Source organism: Myotis brandtii, unplaced genomic scaffold (genome assembly GCF_000412655.1).
Source record: "Myotis brandtii unplaced genomic scaffold, ASM41265v1 scaffold64, whole genome shotgun sequence".
NCBI lineage: Eukaryota > Metazoa > Chordata > Mammalia > Chiroptera > Vespertilionidae > Myotis > Myotis brandtii.
In genome coordinates, this window is record NW_005370460.1 from 573,454 (window position 1) to 582,745 (window position 9,292).

The window sequence follows — 9,292 nt, forward strand, 5'->3', positions numbered from 1 at the left end:
GGGGGCGGGGGGGGGGGGGGGGGGCGGGGGGAGGGCAGGAAGGAGGGAGATGCAGGCAGTGAGGTCGGCCCTGAGTTTGCAGAGTCACCAGTCTGCCTGCTCCATGCTGGTTCAGCAGCACAGGTGGAGCAGGTGCAGGCTGGGCGATGCAGAGGGTTCCAGTGGAGACGGAGGAGGGCAGGGTCTCGGGGCTTGCAGGGTGGTGGTTACTCACAGTGATGCAGGACTTTGCTTTCTCTCCTGCAGCTCCTGCGGCCGGGACCCCTGGTAAGTCCCGACCCAGCTGCCCCTTCCTCTGCCCCAGCACCCCTCCTAGGCAGGGCCAGGAGGGTAACACTCCTCCCCTCCTGCCCTCCTCCCCTCTCCCCTCCTCCTGGGGCCAGGGCCAGGCAGCCGGTGCACATGGGCCGGGACACAGCACAGATATTGTCACAGGAAATCACTCCACCTTCTCTCTCCATCGCCTTCCTCTCGCCAATGCAATCAATCCCATCTAACAGGAGCCCCGGCAATTTCAGTCTCAGCCTCGTGTCGATGAAGCCTCTGCTTTGTCTGGGGCCTGGGCAGGAACAGGAGGGAACACACGGGCTGAGCTTCTCCCTCTCCCGGGGGCAGGGGCCCTTCCAGGGCCTGAGCCCAGGGCTCCATTGGCCCGGCCTTTCTCCCTCTTTCTCTGTCCTTCTTTGTGTGGGTATGAGGACAGGCCTGTTCTAAGGGATAAAGGAAAACATGCGGTCAGAACAGAAACCGGGCATCCAATTCTCATGCTGACACTCCACCGCTCCCTTCATTCAGTTCTGAGTCCAGACACCTCCATTTAAAGGGGTGTGTGTGTGGTTAGGGTGCTGCAGCTAGGCGCCTCTATTTCGAGAGCATGTGCCCTGTGTCCTAACCCTTTCCTTGCTCTTGAGGCACATGAGCAGGCTTGGCCTTCTCAGATACAGTGGGGCCTTGACTTATGAGTGTCCCGACTAACGAGTTTTTTGAGATACCAGCTGTCTCTCCACCGATTTTTTGCATTGAGTTGACAGAGTAATTTGAGTTAACGAGCTCCTTAATGAGCTCCTTAACGAGCTTGGTCTCGGAACGAATTAAACTCGTAAGTCAAGGCCCCACTGTAGTTGTGGTCCGTGGCAGGGCCCAGGGCTTCCTGTCTGGGCTCCGTAGGCTCCTCACGCTCCTCTCTCTGCTGCCAGGTCTCCCGAAGGCCGTGGTGAGCCTCCAGCCCCCCTGGCTCCAGGTGTTCCCCGAGGACAACGTGACCCTGAGCTGCCAGGGGGCCCACAGCCCTGGGGACAACTCCACCCGGTGGTTCCACGATGGGACCGCCATCCCCACCCAGGTCCAGCCCAGCTACAGCTTCAAGGCCAGCAGCAACCACAGCGGGGACTACAGGTGCCAGACGGGCCAGACCAGCCTCAGCGACCCTGTGCACCTGGACGTGACTTCCGGTCAGTGGAGGAGCTGGGAGGCCTGGGAGGCGGACCTGAGAGCTGCTGGCCCGGCAGAGGGTTTGGGAACGGGGTGGCCGTTTCTGGGAAGTGTGGCCCGAGCTGTTGGAAGTGGTTTCTGCCCAGTCATTTCCCCTCGCACCCTCGCCTCCTTCGCTTCTATGTGGGTTCCTCGGAGATGTGAGGTTGCTTGGCCTCAGTCCTGATTGAGCAAGAAGGTGACAAGACCACAAACAGGCCACCGGGGGTGAGAGAAGCAGGAGGAAACCACAACTTCACAGAACCCCACTTTCCTAGCCGAGGCAGGAGCACAGCTGAGTCCCAGCCGTGGGCTCCTTCCCTGAGTCTGTTCCCCCTTTGCTCTGTGGGGTGCTGACCCCAGCAGTCTCACGTCCCTGCCCCACCCTCCATGCACTTTCCTCCTGACACAGGGCAGCTCCACTCGAGTTTGCCGACCCAGTGGGCGCTCTCACCCTCCTGGCAAAACGTAGTTCTCCATGCAGAGCGGCTGCTCACACCCGTCCCTTCCCATTGGCCCCAATCGTCCTTAGAAGCTCCCAGCAGGCCCAGCCCGGAGGAAGGCCCAGGGCCCGGCCCCTCCAGGAAGCGGAGAGGCGAGGGGACCCGCTGAGACAGGCGAGTCCCCACCAACGGCCACACCAGGCCCCAGGACCAGCACATGAGGTGGATGCCCCCCGGGAGGACCCAAGTCCTCCAGCCTGGGGGCCTCAGGGCCCCCCGAAGTTCAGGTCTAGCACTGGGGTTCCAGCAGGGGCAGCTCACATGTCACTGTGTGCACAGCCAGTGGGGTGGCTGGGGGGCCTGCCCTCCAGGTCTGCCCAGCAGCAGGCGGCCGTGCCCAGCTCCCTCACAGAGCAGACCCCCACCCAGGCCCAGCCCACTATTGGCCACCAGCTCCTCAGTCAGTCCTGGGGCGGGCACTCTCCCAGCCCCACCACTCTGACCCAGTCCATGCTCCTGGGACCAGCACCTCCCAGCCTCATCCAGGCCAGGCCCACGTGTACCTGAGGTCACAGCTGGGAAACCTATGGCAGGTAGACGGACCCTGGGCTCCCAACTCATCTCAATGCCCCCGGGCGGAGGCTCAGGCCAGCAGGTGCAGGTGCTCAGCCTCCTGGAGGCCAGCAGGTGTGGCTGGGGCAGACTTGGCAGTGAGGAGCCAGCAGCCCCAGCCCAAGGCTCCCTGAGAAGGGCCTTGCCCTGTCTTCACCTCCTCTGTCTGCCTCTCCCAGGCCTCTCGCCAGGCTCTTGCTGTGGCTCAGCTTCCTCTTGGGCCTCAGGCCAGTCCCTCAACCTCAGTCAAGCTGCAGGAGGTGGCAGGAATAGCACCCCAGAGTCCACGAGTCCAGGTGGAGGGAGCCAGAACCTGGGCATTTGGGTCATTGCCTTCCTCGGGGGCGGGTGTGGGGGAGCCGAATCAGGAAGGGCACGGAGAGCAGGAGCCCTGCCTGCAGCCACACAGAGACGCAGTGGGACCCGACGCAGGCAGCCCCCCTGCGCCACCCACACGCAGGTCCACCCGTTCCCCACTGAGCAACGGCACCAGCAGCCTCAGGAGAAACAGCCCGCCCCGTACTAACCCCGCTGGCTGTCCCTCGGCCACCGCCTCCGGTCCCCGCTGCCTTCCACGTGCCTTCTCTGCTGGGCCAGTGGTCGGCAAACTCATTAGTCAACAGAGCCAAATACCAACAGGACAACGAGTGAAATTTCCTTTGAGAGCCAATTTTTTTAAACTTAAACTATATAGGTAGGTACATTGTTATTAACTTAATGAGGGTACTCCTAAGGCTTACACACTCAAGGGGCCAAAGAGCCGCATGTGGCTTGCGAGCCGCAGTTTGCCGACCACAGTCAACTGGGCAAACCCTGGCGTGGCTGTCGGGCAGCAGGCTGGCTGAGGAGGAGACACACCGAGCTCAGTGCTTGCTGCCCAGACACCTCCAGTAGCTGGAGAGGGAGCGGCCATCGTCCAGCGGCGATACTAATACCCCCACAGTGGGCTGGCAGCCGTGCCCCACCCCCCCCAGCACAGCCCTGGACTAGCCACGGGGCCCAGACAAATGGGTGACTCAAACCTCCACAGGCCACTGGGAAGCCCCGATATCACCCACATCACTGAGGCTTTTGTATCCAAGAAGGAGCAGAGCCTGAGTGAGAAGCTGCTGCAGGCAGGGCTGGGCAGGCTGCGCGAGAAGCAGGCTGTGGCCTGTGCGCGACTGGCCCGTCTGCCAAGCAGACAAGAGGGCAAGTGTCCTGAGTTGTGAGCCGTTTTGTGCCTCTGAGAGGTTCTGCTCTGTGAGTTGCACCAGGAGGGACAATGTGAGCTGTGGTCACAGATCTGGCTGAAGAGGAAAAAGTGAGAAAGCTTCAAGAAGCCCACCCACCGGCCCTGCCGCAGCGGCCGAGGCCCAGGAGAGCTCCAGGGGCGGAGAGCCAGGCTTGAAGAACCTGCCCTGGGAACCGTCCTGCGGCTGAGCCCCCTCCAGCCGCCGTGCAGAGGAGGCAGGAGCCCATCGCTTCTCCACGCGGCTCCCAGGAGACTGATGGGCGGACTTTCATTACTCGAAGAGGAGCACTCTGAGTGCCGTGAGCTCGCAGGGCCTGTCCCACGACGCATCCCAGGAGACCTCAGGGGGCCTTTTGCACACACCAGCCGAAGGCGGACACGCCCACGTCCCGGTGTTAACCTGGTAGCGGCACCTCCGCTGGGAAGGACGGCTGCTCCAGCGATGCGGCTCCGTCCGTCTCGGTGGAGATTCCCCGACAAGGACGCGGAGGCAGGAACGGCTGCTTTCTACAGGCGGCAGCTTTGACGTGTCTCTGGCTTCTCTGTTGTTAACAATCTGTGATTCTGAGCCTCCCGCTTGCCCCAACGAATCCTGATAAAAGAGGCCGCCCGTGGGCCAGGGCCCCTCAGCCTGGCCTGCAGGGGAGTCCGCGGGCCCACTCCCTCGGAGGAGGAAACGCTCTGTGCTGGGCCAGGAAAGGTGGCCGCAGGTGCGGCCGGGAGAGGCAGGGCTCCAGCGTGTGTGATGCGGCTGAGCAGCAAGAGCTGGGGCCTCCCCGCCCGCCAGTTCCCTCTGCGCCCCCAGGGCGGAGGCCCAGCTTTCACTCGGCCCTCACTCTCCCTGCGTCCTGGCGGCTCCCAGCAGGCAGGCTCGGGGTCTCACTCTGACTTGTGGCAGGACTGAGAGGGCTTGCCTGGCAGCACACCGAGGCTGTTGTTCTCTGCCCCTCCCCCTCCCAGGTCTCTAGTGTCTGCTCCCCACCCTTCCTCTCCAATCCCAACCCCTCTGCCCTGGAGGAAAGTGCGGTCGAGCTCAGGACTCCACGCGCCCTCCTTAGGCACTATTCCCTACACAACCAAATAGTAAATATCCTTTCTTCCTCAGTAAAAGGACGAAAACTGGGGGGAAGTTACACGGCAGACTAATGACCCCCCAATGACACTGAGGCCTTCAAAGTCCCGCTGCAGGAAGCCCACATTCCCTGACATTCACCAGAGAAGCCAGCACTTGTTGGATGCCCATGACTTTCTACGATCCTCAGAGACATGTCTCCACGTCAGGGGCCCCTCCCTCCTGCCCAGGGGCTGCGCCAGGTCCCTGTGCCTCCCTAGAGGACAGGAAAGAGCCCCTACGACATGCCAGGAACTATGGGGGGTGTGGAGTCCTTACGTCCATTTTCACAGATGAGGAAACTAAGAAGTTCAATGACTTGCCCAAGATGACAGCGCTCATGAGTGAGGGGGCCAGAGCCTGGCCAGGACGTCTGATTCCAGACTTCAGCTCGTCCTTCCCCACATCATGTCCCACCAGCCGGGACTAAGAGGGCTTGACTGGCACGCACGTGGCTGTTGCCATCCTCTGGCTCTCAGAGCTGAGGCAGCGCTGCCATGTCCTGTGCTCTGTGTCTTTCAGCCTGGCTGCTGCTCCAGACGCCCCGCCTGCTGGTCCCGCAGGGGGCCCCCATCGTGCTGCGCTGCCACAGCTGGAAGAACTGGCGCCTGTACAAGATCCAGTTCTTCCAGGACGGGAAACCCAAGTGGTTTTCATACACGAACGCCAGCTTCTCCATCCCACACGCGAACGCCAGCCACAGTGGCGCGTACCACTGCTCAGGGCTCCTAGGGCAGATGCAGCACACATCGCAGCCCGTGAACATCACTGTCCCAGGTGGGAGCCCTGCCCAGGTGCAGGAGGCGAGGCAAGGGGTCAGAGCTAGGGTGAAGGTCACCTGGGCGTCCATGGGGCTGCAGAGGTGCCACAGCAGCAAACCTGGGCCCCAGGGCGCAGAGAAGAGGGGCCAGTGGCCAGGAGTACAGGCTAGAGGTCGGGCCTGAGCTTCCAGGGGGAGAGGCCCCACCCGTGGCACAGCAGCAGAGCGGCCCCCCTCACCCCCCCCACCCCCCCCGCACAGGAAGCAGTGGGGTGCCTCTCCCTCGGGGCCTTCAGGCTGCCCTCCCGCCACCCCTGAGGCCTAGCAGGAACCCTTCCCTTCGCAGTGCACCTTAGGTTAGTGACAGGCCCGGGGTGGGGAGACGGTCCAGCCACAGACACCCTGAGCAGGTGAGGTTGCACCCAGGAGGGCCCAGGCACAGCAGCTGCAGGGACAGCCTGGGCACAGCCCTGGGGCGGGAGGGTGGCACACTGCCTGTCTGAGTTCTGTCTTCTCCAGTGTCCAGCAAAGCCTTCCCACCTGTGATCACGGCAGTGGTGGCCGGGGTGGTCGGCATTGTTGCTGTGGCTGGTGTGGCTGGTGTGGTGGCCTGGGTCTGCTTCAGGCGACACCAGAGTTCAGGTTTGTGGCTTTTCTTGGTTTCTCTGATCAGTTCCTCCCGGCCAAAACCCTAAAACATTGCCAGCACCCTTCTCTTTGGGCTACAGAATCCTCACGTTCAGACATGGCCCCACATGTTAGTTCTTCATGCATTCGCTAGCTCATTCCTTCCCCGAGGCTTGGCCAAACTTGTTCCCTGTGGAGCACCATGCTAGACGCCGTGGGCGGCACCCAGACACAGAGTCCGGCCTGTCCCTCGCAGAGCTCGCAGGGTTGCAGGCAGGAAGACAGGAGCACAAACAGAGCGTATGATCAGAGGGATGAGAGAACGACAGAGAAATGCGAGGCCATGGGGGGAGGGGACGGAAGAGCCCACAGAACCGGGTGGGGTCGGGGGAGGAAGCGGCGCTTTAAAGGGCAGAGCCAGCCCGGGAAGAGCAGTGCGTGGCCTCCCAGCGTCCAGGAGCCCGTGCGCAGCCTGGGGGCGGTTTCTCCGGACCAGGCCTTCTGCAGTCTGGGCAGGAGGCGGGGAGGGAGGAGGACACCTCTGAACGCTAAAGGTCTGGGTTGGTCCTAACACAATCCTAACCCTGACCCTTGGTCCCGAGGACTCAGGCCCCTCCCTGTAATCTACTCACCTCCCGTGTGCCCTCCCAACCCTCCCAGGAACCCCTGAGAACAGGGAAAGGGGAGAGACCCTACCCGAGGAACCAGGTGAGTGCAGCCCGGGGCTCCTGCTGCCCCGCCTGGGCGGCCAGGTGAATTGGAGCAGCAGGTGGCTTGTGTGTGTGGCGGGCAGGGCTCAGGTGGCTTGGCAGCTCTGAGACAACTCCTGGGCCTAAAGAGACCTCACTGGGCGTGAGGAGAGGAACAGCGCGCCAGGTAGAGGTAGGGATTCGCCAGTGTCGGAACTCCCGGGACTAGGAACGCTGGGAAATTTCCAGAGCACGAAATGAGAGGGAGCTTTGGCAGAGCTGGCACAGGGCAGCGGTTAGAAGATGTAAGATGAGGTGAATAGGATCGGGGTTGGGTTCTCGGAGGGAGGGAGGAGGCCTGGGGGACAACCTGGGTTTGTTGAGGAGTCTGCTCCGTGGAGGGATGGGGTCTAGGTGGTTGGGCTCAGCTCCCAGAGGAACACGAGAAAGTTCTGGGGCTCTAGCGGCCTTCGTAGCCTCCACAGACCAAGCTCGGGCCCAGGCCACTGCCTGGGATGCCCGGGCCCTGTCCCCACTGGGCAGAGGAACCTCGGCAAGTCCTCCCCCGTGGCTCAGTCTCCTCGCCGGGGAAGCCAGCCTCCAGGTCTGACACTGAGCCAGTGGCCGCCTGGCCCTACCCAGGTGCAGCGTGGTTCCTGGCACAGCCAGAGCATGAAGGCACCGGCCAGCAGTCCTGCAGTCAAAGAGGCCGGGGACCCTCAGGGGATGGGGTGACGCAAAGCAGAGCAGCAGATTTGAGAGCCCGAGCAGCTCTGAGCAGCCATGTCCCGGCCAGGCTGGGGGTGGGGGGAGGACCCAGACGCTGAGAGGAGCCTGGTCACCACGCCTGGCCACCCAATGTGTGGCCGTCTCCACGGCGTAGATGTGTTTCACAGGGCATTTACTTTGAAGCCAGGCCTGGGGTTGGGGCTGCCATAAGGCGTGGCCAGGTTGGAGAGAGCATTTGGTCGGGGGTCTGTTCCGGAGTCTGGGGCATGGCAAACGGGGGTGCTTTGACCAGGGGCCGGGAGGACCTGCCGGTGTTGTCTCAGACCTTGCCTGCTTCTGCAGACACTGAGGGTGCTTTCCCGGCAAAGGCACGAGGGACTGGCTGTCCTACTGCATTGGCTGCTGCTCGGTCCCTCCCTCCCTCCCTCTCTCCTCGCTCTCCCTCTTTCCTTGTATGTCATGGTGTCACCAGATCCCTCTAAGTCCAAACAAGGATGCATCTCATCGGCCCAAAGTGGCCGACGTCTTCTCTACCTGAAGTTTGTCCCAACACCTCAGACCCTGGAAACTGCCTGCTTTGCCATGCCGCACAAATGCCCGCCTCCCTTAGCCAGCGTGGCGGGGCGTGGGCAGGCGAGGGCGGCGGCTTTGGCCTGGGGTGGCCCCGCAGCAGGGCCTGCTAACTGTGCTTCTCGCCCACAGCCAACATCGCCGACGCTGACACAGCTGCCAAAGCGGAGGTGAGCCCCCAGCCATGGCCTGCCCCCCCTCCAGGGGCTTCTCTGTGGCCCCATTGACCCCTGCTTTCTCCAGGTGGAGAACACAATCACCTACTCCCTCCTCCAGCACCCCGAAGCCCCCGAGGAAGACACCGCGCCCTCGGATTACCAGAACATGTAGTTGCGGGGCCAGAGCCAAGCAGGCCCATCTCGTCTTCTGGCTGCACCCCCTCGGGCAGGATGCCTGCCGTTCGAAGAGGGGGGACTCTTCCAGGGTCACCCGTGGGGATCCTGGGTTCCCTGTACTGACAGCACAGCTGTGGCCCCTGATGACAGCCACACTGAGCCCTGAGCCCCAGCACTTCTCGCCATCACACGTCCTCTGTCCCACGTCCACGCAGACAATAAAACTTGCTTTTATTAAGAGATTGTAGCCACATGGGAGATGCTTATATTGCAGCTTGTATGGGAAAGTTACGTTAGTGTACATGGTCTCAGAAATGTTGAAACAGAGCAACACACGCCAACATATTAGAGTGGGGGTTTCAGGGTGCTTTTCCTTTCTGTTTCTATACAGAGCACATGTTGCTTTTTTTTCTTTTTGATTAGTTAAATCTTTATTGTTCAGATTATTACATTTGTTCCTCTTTTTTCCCCCATAACTCCCCTCCACCCAGTTCCCACCCCACCCTCCTCCCTCACTCCCCACCCACTGTCCTCATCCATAGGTGCACGATTTCTGTCCAGTCTCTTCCCGCATCCCACTCACCCCTTTCCCCCCCAAGAATAGTCAGTCCACTCCCTTTCTATGCCCCTGATTCTATTATAATCACCAGTTCATTCTGTTCATCAGATTATTCACTTGATTTTCAGATTCACTTGTTGATAGATGTGTATT

The 9,292-nt window shown here is 61.6% G+C and overlaps 1 protein-coding gene across 3 annotated transcripts in view; it reads left to right on the forward strand.

Annotated features, from left to right (window-relative positions):
- Positions 1-8,827, forward strand: part of LOC102248290 (low affinity immunoglobulin gamma Fc region receptor II) — a 10,543-nt gene extending 1,716 nt beyond the window's left edge. Inside the window, exons 2-8 of one of the 3 annotated variants that reach the window (XM_005880474.2) lie at positions 247-267; positions 1,197-1,451; positions 5,393-5,647; positions 6,150-6,272; positions 6,918-6,965; positions 8,378-8,415; positions 8,489-8,827. In XM_005880474.2, coding sequence (XP_005880536.1) covers positions 247-267; positions 1,197-1,451; positions 5,393-5,647; positions 6,150-6,272; positions 6,918-6,965; positions 8,378-8,415; positions 8,489-8,575 — 827 coding nt within the window. In that variant the 3' untranslated portion in view covers positions 8,576-8,827. The remainder of the gene's footprint in view (positions 1-246; positions 268-1,196; positions 1,452-5,392; positions 5,648-6,149; positions 6,273-6,917; positions 6,966-8,377; positions 8,416-8,488) is intronic. The other 2 variants (XM_005880475.2, XM_005880476.2) reach the window with 2 other exon arrangements.
- Positions 8,828-9,292: the final 465 nt, after the last annotated feature.